The 19,780-nt window shown below is 35.7% G+C and overlaps 1 protein-coding gene across 1 annotated transcript in view; it reads left to right on the top strand.

The window, feature by feature from the left end:
* The window catches only part of LOC141445406 (cholecystokinin receptor-like), a 45,990-nt gene extending 28,587 nt beyond the window's left edge, over nucleotides 1-17,403 (top strand). The window contains exons 6-9 of the mRNA XM_074111247.1: nucleotides 9,400-9,525; nucleotides 12,836-12,907; nucleotides 14,009-14,181; nucleotides 17,331-17,403. Coding sequence (XP_073967348.1) covers nucleotides 9,400-9,525; nucleotides 12,836-12,907; nucleotides 14,009-14,181; nucleotides 17,331-17,403 — 444 coding nt within the window. The remainder of the gene's footprint in view (nucleotides 1-9,399; nucleotides 9,526-12,835; nucleotides 12,908-14,008; nucleotides 14,182-17,330) is intronic.
* The last annotated feature ends 2,377 nt before the right edge of the window (nucleotides 17,404-19,780 follow it).

Genomic DNA, 19,780 nt, shown 5'->3' on the forward strand with positions numbered 1-19,780 from the left:
AGATAAATTTAAACGACAACGACATGAGAATTAGGGACGATATAATTTAGACAGCACCGCGCCCGACATACGACACGACAGACTTTCTAAAGTTCGAAAAGGACTTTTACTTTTTTAATTTAAATCGAAATGATAATGTTACCAGGCGAAAGTATTAATAAAAAAAAGTTACAATCCTAAATAAGTAGTTTAGAATATAATAATTGTGACTAAATTAATATTTAAATATATTTCTTTTTGTATCTTAATGTTTCCAATGTACCTGCACTTTAATAACCTGAAATTAAATTTATTTTCATATTTAAGTACTTTGAAATAATTCGATTAAAAAAGTAGCGTATTTTTAGAATGAGATTTTAGAATAAAAATGGTATTAAATAACGACGTTTTTGACGTACTGTGTACTTATTTAGGTGGTACGTCATATTTTTAGCTGGTCCCGAAGAAAGAACAGCGCCGTTTTCGGAAAACCGGCAGTTTTTTGCTGATTTGGGACCATTATTCATGACAAACAATTTGAAATTTTAATTTCTTTTTATTTTTCCGAATGTTGTCACGAATAAATGCTTTCTTTTTTTCTTTCTAATTTTCATTTGTTTTTTTAAGAACCGTAACGCGCCCGTGTTCACTTTGAGAATGAGCTCACGAAAGGCTCGACTTAGGTATTTACTTATGCGTTAGTGTTTACACTACCTGATCACCGTTGCTATGCCAATCCGTTTAATTCAAAATATTCACCTATCTTATAGTTTTACACTCAGCGACACCAAGTCTTGTTCGATACCAAATTACCAATATTGAAATACTTAATTTTGAACTCATGAATCTTACTCTCTTAACAGCCATTAGTTCTCCGAATATTATTCCCAAGATTTATTAAGATTTTCAAATATTATTACTGTAATTTTATTTCTTATATTTTTCCGCATTTCTAAAGATAGTTCGAGCACTCTTTGTATTGCTCTTTGAGCAGCTTTGAGCCTACTTATAAGTTTATAAGTCTTCTCCAAAACACTTCAAATGGAATTTGTTACCATCGACTTTCTTTCCGAACAAAAAAGTTTATACTGAAACGAGTAAAGTTTATAATTATTTATTACTATAAATTTATTACTTATTTATTATTTATTTATTTTACTATGTAGACAGGCAACTGATGCGTTGGACCGACGACCTTGTTAGAGTAGCCGGAAAGGATTGGATGCGAAAGGCGCAAAACCGGGAAGAATGGCGTGCATTAGAAGAGACCTACACTCAGCATTGGGTGGTGAAAGGTTGAAAAGAAGAAGAAGAAGAAGAAGAGATAAATTTATTACAAACGTATATTTAAACAATAAATGGCCATAAACGGTACAGTGGCCACAAACGGTACTTCTGCCCTAATAAAAACTACGGCACGCGTCATCGTGAATGACTCTTCCTATAGAGTAGAGTCTACTCGTGACCACGGCGAGTACTCCCGAGTAGTGGTACAGTAGTCTATCTATATAATGTGCCGGCTGTACTATGTGGAGTACAAATTTATAAATGATGAGATTTAAAAATTTAATAAAAAAATATTAAAAATTAAAACTGGGAACTCTCCGCTCGGTTTGGAGAACTATGTAAAGTGTTAAAAAAAATTTTTTTTGTGTGTCCGGGGTAATAATAGTAGATAGTAATAAGACCAACGCATCGTCATAATAACCTTCATAGTACCTCTACATCTATTCCTTACTACAGTCTATTGTAAAGGTTGTCTGGAAGAGATCACTCTGAAGCGATAAGGCCGCCTATTACTTACCTTGGAAAATCTCTAATAATTGTGTTTTCTGTATTGTTTAGTATATTGTGTTGGTGTTCAATAAAGAGTAATTTTGTGTCATTGTATTGGTTTGTATTGTTCATAGTCAATCTTAATCTAGATAACGGAATAGTTTTGGTGGCCTAATTTTATAAATGTCTGAAACCTATTTAAAGCCATGTTGATGGAAATAGCTGGCGTGTTATAATGCGTGTGCTTAAGTACCTACCCGACTCAGTATTACAAGGCGTTATGTTTATTCTGCCGAATTTGAATTTGAACCCTTTAAGCAACGGTAAAGGGTTAAATCTTGATCGGTTGGACAGAACGGTAAAATATTACAGCGTAAGAATGGAAAATATAAAAACCGCTTATCTCTTTTAACCATTCGTGGCACAGGCGCAACCCATGGAAATTTTAAGTGTTATCGAAAATACAAACTGAGACATGGATGCACGGAAAAACCAGAAAAAGAGACCAGCAATGGGAATCGAACCCAGGTCCTCAGCAATCCGTTCTGCGTGCTATAACCCCTACACCACTGCTGGACAGGAATCTAGACACGAATTTTTCCTATGCATACATATCTCAGATTGCTTATTTCTACTTTGCTACTTAAGCAGCAGCACTAGCGACACCTATGTTTCATCAAGAGACGTCACATTCTTTCGGAACTAACGGCTCACCCAGACAAGAGATGTCGCTACTAAGCAATCAAATTAAGCAAGCAGTGGTGTAGGGTCATAGTACGCAGCACGGATTGCTGAGGACCTGGGTTCGATTCCCAGTGCTGGTCTCTTTTTCTGGTTTTCCTGTGCATCCATCAACTTACTACTTTGGGACTAGGTCAATTGGTGTGAAGTGTCCCGTGATATTTATTTATTTAGGTATTTATTTATCCATGTCCCAGTTTGTATTTTCGATATGGTTTCACGGGATACCCGTAAAAGTAACAAATTTGGAGTTGAAATAAAAAATACAAAAAGACTCCAAAAAAACAATCATAATCGGCAAATTTTATTCCTAATATTTTTTCTGTATCTGACTACGTACGAGTAGGAATAAAAAGAGGTAGGTATTCGCCACTTTAAAATGTTGTATGAAAGACGGACAAACATACAAACACACACTTTGACATTTATAATATTTATCGAATCAGGCGTTACTTTGCGGAGGTACATATCAATGAACTAAAATAATTTCTTTGCTAACTGCGGACGTGGTCAAGGTCAAGGTCAAAGTCAAGGTCGCAGGTGAGCAAAGAAATTATTTTAGTTCTTTTAAAGTATTAGTAAGGATTTCCCTCTGATTTCTTTGGCAGATGTATGGAATGTCAAGTGACATCAGTAACACAAAGGTTCCTTCAGTTTCTTTGACTGTATGCTGCATCACTATTACTACTACTACATGCCTGTACTGTATGCTGCCACTGCAGTAGCTGCGTAGTGACACGTACTTCCGTAGGCTACTTTTCATCCCAATATTCTCATTGGATCTGGAATGCAAAATTCCGAAATTTTAACCTCTATCTACGTCTAGTTTAAAGACATAATAAGTTGCGCGATTGTTCTTTGTGCATTGTAAATGAAGACCACGATGTAATTTTGGAAATAGGCTATGTCTTAAAAAAAAACCGGCCAAGAACGTGTCGGACACGCCTAATATAATGTTGCGTAGTTATAACGAAAAATCAAGTAATATCTTTATTTCGCATAACATTAAAATTGTCCTAATATGAATTCGCATAACAGATTTGGCATAACAGCGAACTTCCATAATTATAAAGAATCATAACACCTTTTTAGTATAATAATGAATCGGCATCATTGAAACATGCATAACACTATTAACTGTAACTTAAACTGTTCTAAAATGAATACGCATAATTTTACCAAGCGAGTGAATTAGCTTGTTCAGGGCAAAACCGACTCGGTTAGGTTAGGTTCTGAAGACTAAGGCGGGACTAAGGCGGGAGCGAAGCGTAGCGTAGCTCCCGCCTTAGCCTTCGATGTTAGGTATTTTTTTATAACAGTCCAATAATAGATATTTTCACATAGTAGTTCACTTAAATTTGTACTTTAACGTTGAATATTTCGCAAACAGATCACTGAATCAAAAAATCGTCTTGGCAACCCCCAATGGTTTAAGACCTATCCAAGGATACCCCACACTATATAGGATTAGCCCTCCTGCGACCCACCATACAACAAAAATTGACTTCCAAATTGAAATCTTAATGTCTCATAGATAAAGTTGAATTTATTTTTTTGTTAATTTGAATGATACAGAGAAAATTACACTTTATTCATTTTTCAAAAGATATAAATTCTATTGCTAACAATATGTACTAGTATTATCACTTTGAACCCCAGGAGGTTAGAAAAAAAAATCACCCCACTTTATGTCTATACCTATCTGCGTAGTCGCTAAATACATTATACGTACCTATAATCCGTGCAAATTTACAGCTTTCTGTCATTGATGACGGACGGACGGAGGGAGGGACGGACGGACGGTCAGACAGACATAATGGCGAAACTATAAGGGTTCGGTTTTTGCCATTTCGGCTACGGAACCCTAAAAAAATAAGCATCCAATATTTATTGATAATCTAAGTGACGAACTAAACAGAATGATATTTTTTTTTACCCACTGCCCAAATGTAATTCCGTGGGAACTGAAGCTTAGTTCACGCGAGTGAACCCACCATTAAAAACTAGTACTTATAACATAATGTGTTGTGAAATTTCAGCTGTCTTGTACGTAAGGCTAAGCCTAAGCTAGGCTAAGCCTACGCTAAGCCTACGATCATCAAAATTACTGGCAGGGATGTCACGGAGCACCGATTCCGTTTCCGCTAAGTCGGAACTCCCGTTTGATATTAAACATCCGTTTCGGTTCCGGTTCCGTTGCTTTTGAAACTAAATATATATCGGATGTCAATGCTCACCGCAGCGACTGGACATGAGCGGCGTACATCAAAAACAAACAGAAGGCTACAGTTTTTGTATGCGAAAACTATCATTTGATTGTGATCGCGAGTCTCAGAAACGTTATGCAACAGACCCTCAGGTTTAGTAGACCGACCCTCGTACCACCTGAGCTCAAGTCTGAGTGACTCAGGCTCCGGCTCTGGTTCCGGTTCCGTTTTCGATACCGATTTCGTTTCTTGTTCCGATAAACTAAATTGAAAACATCTGGTTCCGCTTTCAGTTCTAATAAAACCACATCCGTTGCATCCCTGATTGATTACTGGTTTCGGTTCATGACCTTGTTATTAGGAAACTTTCTAGTGACCCGCCAAAGAGCTTTAACAATCGGCATCTAATTTAATTGAGAGCATTTGGTGCAGAATCAATATGAACTCAGCCTTACGTCATAATCAGGGGTCGGACAAAAAGTGCGGATGACGTAAAAATGACGTAATCTTGCACACAAGATGACGTTTAAATTTAAACTTCCGTGTGACATGTAGTAACAAAGTAGCATTAATGAAGTAACAAAATAATCGTAAATAAATCAATGGAATTCAGTGACTAAAAAAAATCATATCGTTTAATAAAGAGGTTGATAAATTATGTGATAATTGTTTATGAAAATCAAAAATACTATTTGAAATCATCCTATAAGTGGTTTGACGTCATCGGCACTTTTTGTCCGACCCCTGGTCATAGGCTTTTATGACAATTACAACAGTTTTATGACACAGCTATAAAACTAACGCCATAAAACAGCACTTATTTGTTCCAGTACATAATTTTGTACCACAAATTATCACTGTGTATCTCGACTACACAATAAATCATGAAATTAATCTGAAATATTTCAGCGGAAATGTTTAGGCAAGTGTAACTGAACGCTAACATAAATCATTTATTGAATCAGGCGCTACTTTGCGAAGGTCCACATTAACGAACTACAAACTTTGCTCACCCGTGAACTTACGATACTATGCAACAAATCACTCGCACATGACATAATACAGAACCATTTTGAGTTAAACCGGTATCTAATGTCATGTGCGCAATATTCATGCAGCTTCTGCGCCTCCACGCCATAAGAACATTATACACATCACACAAACCTAGCATCACCACCACCACACTACGTTAACCCGTTTCGTATTCAATCAGAGTTCTTGTTCAGAATTCATACAGTATGGAGGAGGATTTCATAGACTTAGCTGTCGTAAGGTCACGGAGGAGCAAATTCATTATTTATAGTTCGCTAATATTGCTTTTGGGATTTTAAAATTGTGGTTGTCAATTTTTCCACATCCCTGAAACCCTGTTTTAACGTTCCGGGCCTCACAGCTCGAATAAAGAAAATACCTATCCGTTAATTACTATTCTGCATAATAAAATTATACGGATATTATGAAAAACGTCCAACTCGCAGCACTACCAAGGCCATTTCTTTTCGTTGCTCTTCGTTAGATCTAACAAAGTGGTACTAACTAGGAGAGTACCTTTCTGCAACTTCGGTAATTAACTTAGTTCATGTGATTTGCGCTTCGGCTAACTTGACCATTTTTTTGTACCTACTTATGGGCACTGGGTAAGTAAAAAAAATATATCTTGTAATATATCTGTTCCAATGGCAGGCTAAAAAACGAACATTGAAGAAGTGTATATTTTGTCCAATGCACTTTTTTTTTAATTTATTTAGTAAACAAACGGTTACATTTTAATGCAGCAACGTACATAATATATGTATACTTAAGAAGCAATAGTTCCATTAATTATAAAATAAACTATAACTACTGCAAGCGCAAAACAAAACAGTTTAACCTACAAAATTAAATTAGGTACATATTTATTACCTTCAACCAGCAAGACACAGTAGCAATCTTAAGTGTCTAAGAAAAACAAGCCATCTAATGTAGAGGAAAGAAAACAATCTGTTACTGTAACTTTAAACTATGGATGAGGAATCAAAGAGCAAATTCCGTAGTGAATCCCTGTATCTTTGCAGCGATGATGAAAATCTAAGTTCATAAAACTTTTGTTATAATTACGGCAAGCCCGTCTGAAAAAAGTGTTACGCGCATATTTCGAACGACAAAAACTGACGTGGAAAATATTTTTCACTTGTTTATAATTTTTGCTTTTAGTCCAAACTTTCAAAGTACGAGCTGTTAGTGGTCACTCAAGACAATAAAAAACTTGGTGTATCGTGTTTTAGAATGACGTTGAGAGATACATGTGAATGGTTGTCCATAGTAAGTTTTTTCGCCTGCCGTTAGAACAGAGTATAGTCTTTACCCGCGGCTTAGCACGCGTAATTCATTAGATTCGGCAGTTGAATTAAAATTCTTACTACGTTCTCATGGGAATCCCCAAAAATTAATTCAGGCAACACAAAGGCACGAGAGAGGCTATTCTTGCTCTTCGATTAATCATAGAAAGAAGAATGGACCTCAACTTGGACACGCATATAGCATTCATAGATTTGGAGAAAGCTTTTGATAAGGTAGATTGGAGTAAGATGATGAGCATTTTGAAAGAAATAGGTATAGATTATAGAGACAGGCGTATTATACATGAATTATATAAAGACCAAGAAACCGCAATAGAAATAGGGCAAGTGAAGGGAAAAGCTAGGATAAGACAAGGTGTACACCAGGGACGTCCACTCTCGCCTTTGATTTTTAATATTTTTATTGAAATAGCCATTGAGAAAATACCAGGTGCGAAAAAGGGGGAGTCAATTTTAATGGAGAAATGTATCATTTTATACGATTTGCAAATGATATTGCAGCTATCACCGAAAATTCTAAACAATTAGAAGAGCTTGTAGTGGAGATGGACAACATATTTACAGATTTTGGACTTAAGATAAACATTAAAAAAACAAAAACAATAGTTACAGCAAAGCATACTCAAGTAGCCCCTGTAGTCCCATTCGCATGGGAAGGGAAACAATCGAACAAGTCAAACAATTTTTATATTTAGGCAGCATAATAATTTGCGACTCCAGATGTAATCCAGATATCAACCAAAAAATCGCTACGGCCAAGAAAGCATTCAATGCTAAAAAACATATATTTAGAGCCAAAATTTCTAAGAGCATAAGGAAACGATTTATTAAAACCAACATCTGGAGCATAGCGTTGTACGGAGGAGTGACGTTTACAATTGGACATTAACTCACCGATACAGAGAGAGATTAAGCGCATTTGAAATGTGGTGTTGGAGGCGGATGGAATCTATAAGCTGGACAGAAAGAAAAACAAACGAAGATGTGTTAAATTTGGTAGGCGAGAAGAGACTGCTGTTGAGAAAGATTGAAAATGGAAGATTGATTATGCTGGGGCACCTGATACGACATGATAGTTACATAAGAACAATCATTGAATGGAAAATAGAGGGCAGGAGAGGCAGGGGAAGACCGAGACGTGCGTTTATGGATCAAGCCAAAAAGAAGGTCAATGTAATGTCGTATGTATGTATAATGATGTACGTCGTGTCAGGAGCTCAAGGAATTGGCAGAGAGGCGTACAGAATGGCGATTACTCCGCCGACAAGAGCTAGGCTCTGAAATATTATGATGATATTTTTAGCGATGCATATAAAACACCCGCGCCAAACTTCATGTCCCTGATCCTAATGGTCGACGTTTTGGGATTTTAATCTAATCCTGTGTGAAAGTAGCATAAGTGTTAACCACACGTCCAGCTATCAAACATCATCATCATCATCATCATCATCCCAGCCTATATACGTCCCACTGCAGGGCACGGACCTCCTATCAGAATTAGAGGGCTTGGGCAGTAGTTCCCACGCGGGCCCAGTGCGGATTGGGAACTTCACACACACCATTGAATTGCTTCGCAGGTTTGTGCAAGTTTCCTTCCTTCCTCGTGGTAAATTTCAAATGTAATTCCGCACATGAACATCCGTCCAACCGTTTTCTTGCGTGAAGGAATAACAAAACATACACACATACGCACACATACATACAAACTTTCGCATTTATAATATTAGTAGGATTAGTAGGATAATAGAATTAATGTTTTTCAAGCTAGTTTAGTAGTGCCTAAATGTCAAGCTTAAACAGGTTCAACGACTAAATCTCGATTCTTCGATAAATATCTGCCAAGCGCAATATTGTCTCCCAAATGTCAAGTCAGTGTTATAAAACTTATAAATAAAGATTATGATACAGTATTTTCAGCTGATTATCTCTCATTCCTAAGTTGGGAACTCATCAATTCATGTATCTACTAATACGACTGCATTAATGATGTTACAGCTACTTGAGTGTTAGATTCAAACATTCATCAGTACATCACACACATTGTCCATGACTTATTTAAACCATTACCTAGCTGTTAAGTGACCAACGTGTAAGTTAAATACGTCAGCGCGATACATTTGAATTTGAAAGCGTTGACAGGCCTGCCACTGGATGTACTGATGACATCGTGAGAGTCGTGGATGTAAGTGGCGAGTTGTCGTTCATTGTGGCCTTCTAAGGGCCTTTAAATATTCAGTAGTGGCAGTCTTTCGGCTTGTGATGAATTAGTGATACATAGTTGAACGAAAAATTAGTTTCTTTCAGATAATTTGGCCTTTAGGCCTATTGTTTTATTCATAACAGAGTTTTTGTTGCAGGAGACTGAGCCAAAGCTGACCAGAGAGCCGAAAGCTGGAGCCTGCTGCATGCACACACTTGAATTGGACTTTAGACACGTTGTAAGATCCACGCACACCGATAAAAGCATCGAAGCAAAGCGAAAAGTACGTACTTATATCATAATGCGCATGTTCATGTGTATTGTATGTGTATCGTTTCAGTCGTTGATGAGATATTGAACTTTGAAATGACGATGTCTGGGATTTTTCAACTTTTCTATTAAATAGCCGTATTGAAATCGATCCATGGGTTTGAGAGCTACGTGGCCACAAAAAGACATCCACAAAACAAACAGACAAACAGACATTTTCAATAAACTTATACGAGTATAACATCCCTATTTTTGCGTCGGAGATGAAACTGTTTTACCATGGCTAGTTTTAAAACGCAACGCGTTGAAGTTTTAGAAAAAGACATCGTAAAAGTATACACGAAAGTATTTATGTATGTAAAATTCTTTATTGTACAAAAGAAAACAAATAAAATACAATTGACAAACTGAGCTTTGTACAAATTTGGACTTATCGCTTTAAGGGATCTCTACCAGATAACCCCTGTGGAGCAATCAGTTAGAGTCAAATTGTGGAAGCCACAATACCGTGCTTTAAACCAAATTAATAATACATTACATTATCTTAACTATAATAATATATAAATAAGAAAACTACTTTATAGTAAGTAATTAAATATCCTTAAACAAAACGCTCAAACCACATTCATTTATTCATTCATTATCATTTTTCTATTTTATTTTTTTATTTATTCATTCATTTATTCATCACTTTTATTTCATTTATTTTTTCCTAAATCCTCATGGATTTAACAACATAAATGTTGAACTTTGTTTCCTTTCTCGGAAACAAGAATTAAGATGTCTTTGAGCTATGTATAGTGATAGGTTATCTTGTTTACTTGCTCATAAATTGCTTAAACATCTTCGAAAATTGCTCTTATTATATCAGAGTACACGTGTACGACTGTATGTACAGTCAAGTGCAAAGATATCGACACGGCCAAAGTTACAAAAATATGTATACACGACCTTAATCTTACAACGTGACGTGACGGGTTAATGTGAAGTGTATACATATTTTTGTAACAAAGGCAGTGTCGATATCTTTGGACTTGACTGTACACAGACAGCTGCAGAGAAAGGCGATCCCCCTATGATATATGTATGCACCGCAGATGTCACGTTTCTCTGCTGCTGACTGTAAATAAGTAATTTCCCGTATTGAAATCGATCCATGGGTTTGAGAGCTACGTGGCCACAAAAAGACATCCACAAAACAAACAGACATTTTCAATGAACTTATACGAGTATAATATCCCTATTTTTGCGTCGGGGATGAAACTGTTTTACCGTGGTTAGTTTTAAAACGCAACGCGTTGAAGTTTTAGAAAAAGACATTGTAAAAGTATACACGGAAGTATTTATGTATGTAAAATTCTTTATTGTACAAAAGAAAAGAAACAAAATACAATTGACAAACTGAGATTTTGTACAAATGTGAACTTATCACTTTACGGGATTTCTACCAGTCAACCCTTGAGGGAGCAATCAATTAGGGTCAAATTGTGGAAGCCACAATACCATGCTTTAAACCAAATTGATAATACATATCTAAACTATTATAATATATAAATAAGAAAACTACTTTATACATGCAACACCTTTAATACATGAGAATATTAAACAAAGGGATTAATTGAAAACATCCTTAAACAAAACGGTCATACCTCCTAAATCCTCATGGATTAAACAATACACATGTTGTAATTTGTTTCCTTTCTCGGAAACAAGAATTAAGATGTCTCTGTGCTATTTATAGCGATAGGTATATATATATATATATATATATATATATATATATATATCTTGTTTACTTGCTCATAATTTGCTAAAACATCTTCGAAAATTGCTCTATTTATATCAGAGTACACGTGTACGACTGTATGTACAGTCAAGTGCAAAGATATCGACACGGCTAAAGTTAACACGACCTTAATCTTACAACGTGACGTGACGGGTTAATGTGAAGTGCATAAAGTCGTGTATACATATTTTTGTAACAAAGGCAGTGTCGATATCTCTGCACTTGACTGTACACAGTCAGCTGCAGAGAAAGATGATCCCCCTATGATATATGTATGCACCGCAGATGTCACGTTTCTCTGCAGCTGACTGTAAATAAGTAATTTCCAATATCACGTCTTACAACGGGCAGCTATACCTCAGACTCAAAATCAGACGTATGGCTTTGGCTGTAGATTGTAGTTCCCACACGGGCTTAGTGCAGATTAGGAGTTTCACACAGACATAAACCTTCGCAGAAGTTTGCAAGTTTTCCCACGATAATATTATAAATACGAAAGTGTGTGTTTGTATGTTTGTCCGTCTTTCAAGTCGAATCTACTTTTTATTCCGGAAAAATGCACAGTTTCCTAGGGAACAGCGCGCGATAATGGAATTCCACGCGGGTGAAGCCGCGGGCAGAAGCTAGTAATATTATATTTCTTTGACTTTTTTCTTTATAATATTATAATTGTGAAATTGTGTGTTTGTATGTTTGTCCGTCTTTCAAGTCGAAACGGAGGACGGCATATCGAATGATATTCCGCATAGGGCGCGATAAGAATTCCACGCGCCAGAAGCTAGTAACATAACTGGTTTTTTCCGGAAAACACGATAATCGAATTCCTACGTCGAAGCGAAGCGCGGGCAGAAGCTAGTAATATTATATTTCTTTGACTTATTTTTTCTTTTATTTTTTTATATTGTGTAATATTATTGATGAGTTTTTATGCGCAAAACTGAAGAGCGGATGGATTTTGTACGGCTGGAATAAATTTTCAAAATCTTCACTGACTGAGGAGGGATAATAATTATGAACAGGAAAATTGGTAAAATTGCGAAGTTTCTGAAAAGAATTCTTCACGAACAAAGTTGCATTACAAGTAGCAGCTACTTAGTAAAATAATGAAGTTTATTCTGAATCATATTAAAACTCGTATTTTTTTGTTTTAACTGTGGAAAATGGTGATTGTAAGTAAATTTCCAGTTTTCTCAAATAGCGGTTTCACAACTAAATAGGTCTTATAGTTGGTTGTTGGCAACACTAACAAAAATATAGTAATAAGTTTATACAATCTGAAGGCGTCCCCACACTTATATCTGCTCCTGTCACCGGCACGTCTTTTTTTATATCTCTAATTAATTTCTCCAATTCTGAGAGGAGGCCTGTGCCCAGCAGTGGGACGCATAAAGGCTGGGATGATGATGATAACCAATTAATCAAAAACCAGTGTTTTTTACTATAGTCCACGCAACTCCCAACATGATCCTTCGAGCCGGACATGAACCAGCGACATATATGGATTTTTAGACCTTTAATAACAGTAACTTTGTTTCAGGTGATAAGAATGCTGTTTGTTATAATACTGGAGTTCTTCATATGCTGGACTCCACTACACGTAATAAATACGGTAAGACAAAAAATATATTTAATTTTTATAAGTATTTTTCAAATCCCATTAATATTATAAATGCGAAAGTTCTGTTTGCAAGTCTGTTTGTTTGTTTATTGTTTGTTACTTTATCACGTCTAAACCGCTAAACTGATTTGGATAGAATTCGGTATACAGATAGCTTGAGTCCCGGGGACGGACAAAGGATAGTTTTTATCCCGGAAAATTGCATAGTTCCCGCGGGATGCGATAAACGAATACTACGCGGACGGAGTCGCGGGCAACAGCTAGTATGTAAAGTTGTAAAAGTCTATGTGTTTAATAAGGAAAATTTTGCAAATAAATTACCAGTAGCCAAATTGTATCCCAAAAACACGCATTGGGCAATCGACAAATAATTAAATCAAAAGCAGTATGTGGATGAAAACACGCTTTCGTTTCGTGTAATAACGTAGATAGAAATAACGCTGTGAAATTTAAATAAAAACATAAAATAAGAGTATAAAAAATGTATGATAAATCTCTATAAGAGTTTGTAGTGTGAAAAAATGATAGACAACACAAGGCAAGAATATTACGGAACCCTTATAGTTTCGCCGCGTCTTTCTGTCTGTCCGTCCGCGGCTTTGCTCAGAGACTATCCTCCCTCCTTTACCTCCCGTAGATGTAAAGTAGTAGTGTGGGGTATCCTATCCAACGACTATCTAGACGACTTATCCTAGAGCTCTATATCTATCCTATCTAGAAGACCTATCCATTAGAGAATATAGATTTTAGTAGTTGTTTTGACGTTAAAATTAAAAACACACTGATGAACTGAAACATGGCTGAAAGAATTGAAGAATCTGTTGTTCCTTTTCTTTCGAGACTTATTTATAACAGCGCCTTTTTTTATTTTCATAAAACGAGAAAATCAAAATCGTTACCTATTTTAAAATTTCTGGCCGACAGGTTTTTTTTTGTTACATCAAGTTATTTTCGAACAATACAAATATTTAAATAAACTTTAAGTACAGGAACACCTGCTGGTGCTTAGCCAGCACTTGGAGTCTAAAATTGTTGACTATTTAATTGTTGCTGATGTAAGAGCTTAATTACAAATTACCTATTTCCTTGCAGATATACTTATTCTACCCGGAAGAGCTGTATCAATACGTGGGATCAAAAGGAATCGTGTCACTTCAGCTCCTGGCGTACTGTTCTTCCTTTAGCAACCCCATCACGTACTGCTTCATGAATCGCAAGTTTCGTCAGGCTTTCATTTGCCTCATTAAGAACTGTAAAGTTTTCGGGTAAGTGCCACGACATTATAGTGATAATACTAGCTGAACTATAAACAAACTTTTCTCACCCGCGACCTAAGCTCAAGGTAGGGTAGGTCGCGGGTGAGCAAAGTAATTGTTTAAAGTTCATTGATATGGACCTCTGCAAAGTAACAAACATAAGATTTGAATCCAAGCAGAAGATAAACGCATTATTGTAAAGGTACAATTGAAGTACTTATACTAAACTATCCTAAAAATAACTTAACTACGAGTATATATACAATTCCCCCAAGTCTTGTCCCTGCGGAAGAGTACCCATAAGGCTGGCTGCATTTCCGCGCTGTATCGTAATCCCAATACGTTCGGCGAGAAATACACTAGCCCTATGGTCATTGATAATTTAAAAAAAATAAGTTTGTGAGCGTCAGAACTCCACGGACCCAAAGTTTTAACATCAAAAGCCGCAACTAAGTAGTCTTTAGAGAGCCCTGTATATTTGCGGCGTTTTGCTGTCTCAGCCTGCGCTGCTGCTCCGCCCGCCTTGATAGATGAAGAGGCTAAATGGGACGGCGCGAGGGTAACCACATAAGTGGCATCCCAATAAGTGGCCGACTTATTTGCCAAGAACACATTTTTTACACATTTTTCTTAATAATTTTCGTAACAAGAGGGACACATCCATACAATATTTTGGGGACACATCTGGAGACCCTGTTTTTCCAGCTCGGAATCGTGGACTACCTTCCAAATTTTGTTGAAAATCGGAGAGATTAAACTCAGGATACTACGGTAGATAGAAATGCCCTTTAGCTGAATCCACTATAGCTACTACTAAATCCTTATGTTGTTTTGTCGCTTTTGTTCCCTTGTCACTAACATCTACCATTGTGTATTATTTAGTAAAAAGGTTCTATCACTGTTAGTTCTTAGTGTATTTGTAATTTTTGTTAGTTGTAAAGTCAGCATCAAAAGTAGCGGATCACTTTTTTACTTTGCCACATTAACTTTACTCATTTATCATTCTTGTGTGGATATAAGTATGTGGCTGTAAAACGACAAAGTATAAAAGTGTGCAGCTACTTTTGATGCTGGCCCTACATCATGCATATTGTTTTTTTTGTACGCTCCTTGCAAATTCAGTCCAATTGCGACACAAATAAAGTGAATATTTGAGTGAAATTATTATTTAAGACTCAAAATCCATTTCAACCTATATTTTAATACCATTAAAAATCAATCAAGAAGGGCTTTTTTAATTGTTTAGTTTTGCAAGTATTTCAAGTGTTTCTACCTAATTTAAGTATAATTGCTGCTCCCAATTACAGTAACAGTAAGGGTTCTCTATCATTTGCCCGAATTTCATAATAATATGCCCGAATGTATCGTTTTCTAGAATTTTAATTTGCCATAAAGTAATTTATTTCTGAAATAACCTCATCTACTGCATTCTATATAATGACACAGCACGGTTCTATATATTTTATGGCAAACGTTGGTATGGCAAGTGAAATTCGGGCAAGTAAAAGTAAACGAACAGTAAGTACTTAATATTTTTAAATAAACATTCACGAAGAATTAAATACTATAGTTGCGGAGATAAATCTTGGTACAAGATCGTTTGCGCTCTTATTATGTTTGAGCAGTTTATTTATTTTGATACCTCAACGGAAAAACAAACTAAAACATTGTTTACACAACAAAGTGCGCGGGTGACCTCAACTCATTCATGATTATGCTAAACCTTATTTAGTATGCAGTGCACTCCCTCACCCACTCCAATAATATCTGGCAAAGTTAAAACTTAGTAGTATCATCCGCACGTATATTAAATTTTATTATGGGTACCCTTGCGAAGACGGGGTGGGCCGCTAGTTAAATATAAATGACCTCTTGTGTGGCAATGGCAACCCTAATAAATAAAATGTCAAAGTCAAATCCAAGTCAATTTCATTCATCTTAAGCTTTCGCTAGCGAGCTAGCGAGGATTCCCTTTCAACGCATTTTAATACATGCCTGACTCTATTTAATTTAATCGAAATTCAGCTTGTGTCAAGTCAGATTTTTTAGGTCAGATCGACCGCGCTTGTTTTGTCATACACACTACACAAAGACACCTACAAACACAAGGTATATGTAGTGTGTGTGTAGGGCAAACACCCGCAAGGGATCCTGCTTCATAGGTAAACGGGGCATATTATATTGTAGAACATACAATTGCCAGGGTCGGGCAGCTGCCCTCCCCATAATATCATGAGACATTTGACACCAATTTGACTTAGTCCCATACCAGAATAATGGATACTAGGCAACGGATAAACATAACTTATATAAATAAACTAGCTTTTGCCCGCGGCTTTCTGCGATCCTTTTTTTGTGTTTTATTAATTTGTCGAAGGATTACATGGAAATACAAATACGGACAGATTTTCTTTTAGACAGATGGTGCAAATTTTTTAATACAAAAATCAACCTACATACGTAATTAATTATGATTCTTACCAGCTTTGAAGCCCTGCTTCGCTGATTCAGGGTTGGAATTTTAGAAAACGTTAAAGTACTGATACGCATTTCTGTTTCCGCTATTATATCCCGAGAAATTGTAAAGTTCCCGCGGGACATGAATTACTGTTATTCAGTCCTGGATTTGTCAATAGGCCGTATAGGCCGCAGCCTAGGGGCGGCAGATTTCAACGAGAAAATTATTTTAGAAAGTTACATAGGGCAGCGGATATAAAGTGGCCTACACTCCTAAAAAACATAAATCCGCCACTGCTGTTATTGAAATAACTTTGAAAATCTGCCTCAAAGTTGAAACTTATTTTTACTCTGCGGAAAATTTGCATTTTTTTTTTAAGTAGTATAATGTCAATCAGTGATAGTGTATCTTTCTATTCATTAAAGAATTATTTAAATCAGCTCAATAGTTTCATAGATTACCCCCAACAAACAAAGAAACAAACAAAGTTGTGATATTTTCCTATTCCATGGGATTTTCTAAAAATCTTTCCCTAGTGCACCTTTGTATTACTTTAGGTCCATCTATGCCAAATTTCACACCGTAGCATGCTGAACGGTTGTGTTGCTCTGAAGATGAGCTCTGGTTGAGTTCGAAACGCGTCAGTGTAAAGTGGTGGTGGTGATAGATGGATTTGTGTGATTTGTGTGTGTTCTTACAGTGTGGAGGTGGAGGAACTGCATGAACACACATTGCATGGGCACAAAAGTAGCTATCATAAAGGTCGCAGGTGAGCAAAGTAATTTTGTCAGCTCGTTGAAAGTACATGTAAAATTTCGTATCTATGCTGATGCCCTTGAGCAGTTCCGTCATCAGCAGATGACCCTGGCTGCAGCATCAGGCGGTGTATATCATATTTATAAACGCAATATCAAATTTAACAATCATGTAAAATCTTTTGCGTGTGCCATCAACTTTTGAGGAGTTCCCTTCTACGGAGACGATCCTCGCCAGGATGAGCAGGATGTCACTGCTAAATAATTGTTACCAGATTTACATCAGTTTGCTAAATCTCCATTCCCTAGTTTTATTGGTTTAGCTTATGCGTTTTCTGATTCAGTTGGTATATAAAATCCTCTTTATTCGTTTTATCCCGTGGGATATTTAAAAAATCTTTTAAACAGTTTTTACCTATTAGTATTATCTACCTGCACGCCAAATTTGAAGTCTCTAATATTTATAATTACGGAGTTAGGGCCAGTTTGAAGCGAAAATATAAATCATATTTTATTCTAGAATTTTGATAAATCCTGAAAATTGTTTTTAGCTGTTAGTATTACCTACTTGCTCGCCAAATTTGAACTCTCTAATAATTATAGTTACGGTAAAAGGGTCAATAATTGAAAGTGAAAATACAAATATTATTTATTCACTAATCTCTTGGGAATTTCGGAAAATCCTGAAAACCGTTACATTTGTACTTAATACTATTGTCGTGTCTTGTGTTGTGAATAAATGTATTTTCTTTCTTTCTTTCTTTCTTTCAAATTTGAAGTTTCTAATAATTATAGTTACGCAAATGGGGCCATTTTGAAGTGAAAATATAAATCTCATTTTATTCCCTATCCTGTGGGATTTTTGATAAATCCTGAAAATTATTTTTAGCTGTTAGTATTACCTACTTGTTCACCAAATTTGAAGTCTCTAATATTTATAGTTACGGAAATAGGGTCATTAATTAAAAGTGAAAATACAAATCCCATTTATTATTCATTATCCCGTGGGAATTTCGTAAAATCCTGAAAAGTGTTATTAGCTGTTAGTATTACCTACTTGCATGCCAAATTTGAAGTTTCTTATAATTATAGCCATTTCGAAGCGAATATATAAATCCCATTTATTCCCTATCCCGTGGGAATTTCTAAAAATCCTTTCTTAGTGCGCGTCTACACCTATTAAGGAACACATATTCCAAATTTCAAGTTTCTAGTCCCAGCGGTTTGGGCTGTGCGTTGATCTATAAGTCAGTCAGTCAGTCAGTCAGTCGGTCAGTCAGTCCGTCAGTCAGTCAGTCAGTTCCTTCTTTTATATATATAGATAGATACATATTAAACGTCCAAGACCCGAACAAACATTCGTATTATTCATACAAATATCAGCCACGGCCCGGCCGGGATTCAAACCCGGTACCTCAAGCTTCGTAATCAGGTTCTCTAACCACTTAGCTATTCCCGTCGTCTTATTATTAACAAATGAAGGTCAATTTATAGACGGTATGAAATTAAAACTTTTGACAAGTATTTATAATTTTCCTAAACTTAAGTTAAATAATAAACATAAATAATAAATCATTAATTATAAGGTATCTTGTAAATTTTAATATTATTACACGATATTTTTTTTAGCGAAATTATTTCAGGATTCATTTCCTTAATTTTATGTCATTGTGTATTTCCCTATTTGAATTGAATCACAGTCATGATGTTAGGGATAACTTATTAAAGTATTAGCAAGAATCAAAGCCATGATTTTTATTTAAATTCAATCAATAAGTTGCTACTTATCTTACAAAAAAAATCTATATTTTTACAGTATACTTTTATATAAATAATGTACAAAGATATAGTACATTGTACAACAAGAGCATAAAATGGGTTTAACGCTCGAGTTTTAGACTGCTTTTCACTGCCATGGCGAGGAAATGAAATAGCAACAGTGGAAACAATTGTTTACTTACTATGTACCTTTTATAGTTTGTTTGTTTGTTTGTTTATACTCTTTATTGTACAAAAGGAAAAACAAAAGGTTACATAAACGCACGCACGCGGTTATATAGTTCACGCATTACTATTATAATTACAAATTTTAGTTTTATTGATCTATTTTGACTGATTTGGTTGATTTTTAGTTTTATATAAATTAAAAAATATTAAAAAAATATGTAGAAACTCCTTTGTTTGTGGCTGTTTACACCCTGATCGCCCTTGGTCTTAGATGAAGATTTTACTTTATGCACTAGATCATAGAAAGTCGTTTTTTATAGTCGCCTAGATTCAGCATAAACACGAACTTTACGACAATGAGAAGTGAAAAAATATTTTTCACTTAGTATAACTAACTGTAACAAAAGCCTAGCGAGCCAGATTTAATGATCTGACTTCAAAATGAAAT

The sequence above is a fragment of the Choristoneura fumiferana genome, chromosome 2, assembly GCF_025370935.1.
Source record: "Choristoneura fumiferana chromosome 2, NRCan_CFum_1, whole genome shotgun sequence".
NCBI classification, from domain to species: Eukaryota; Metazoa; Arthropoda; class Insecta; order Lepidoptera; family Tortricidae; genus Choristoneura; species Choristoneura fumiferana.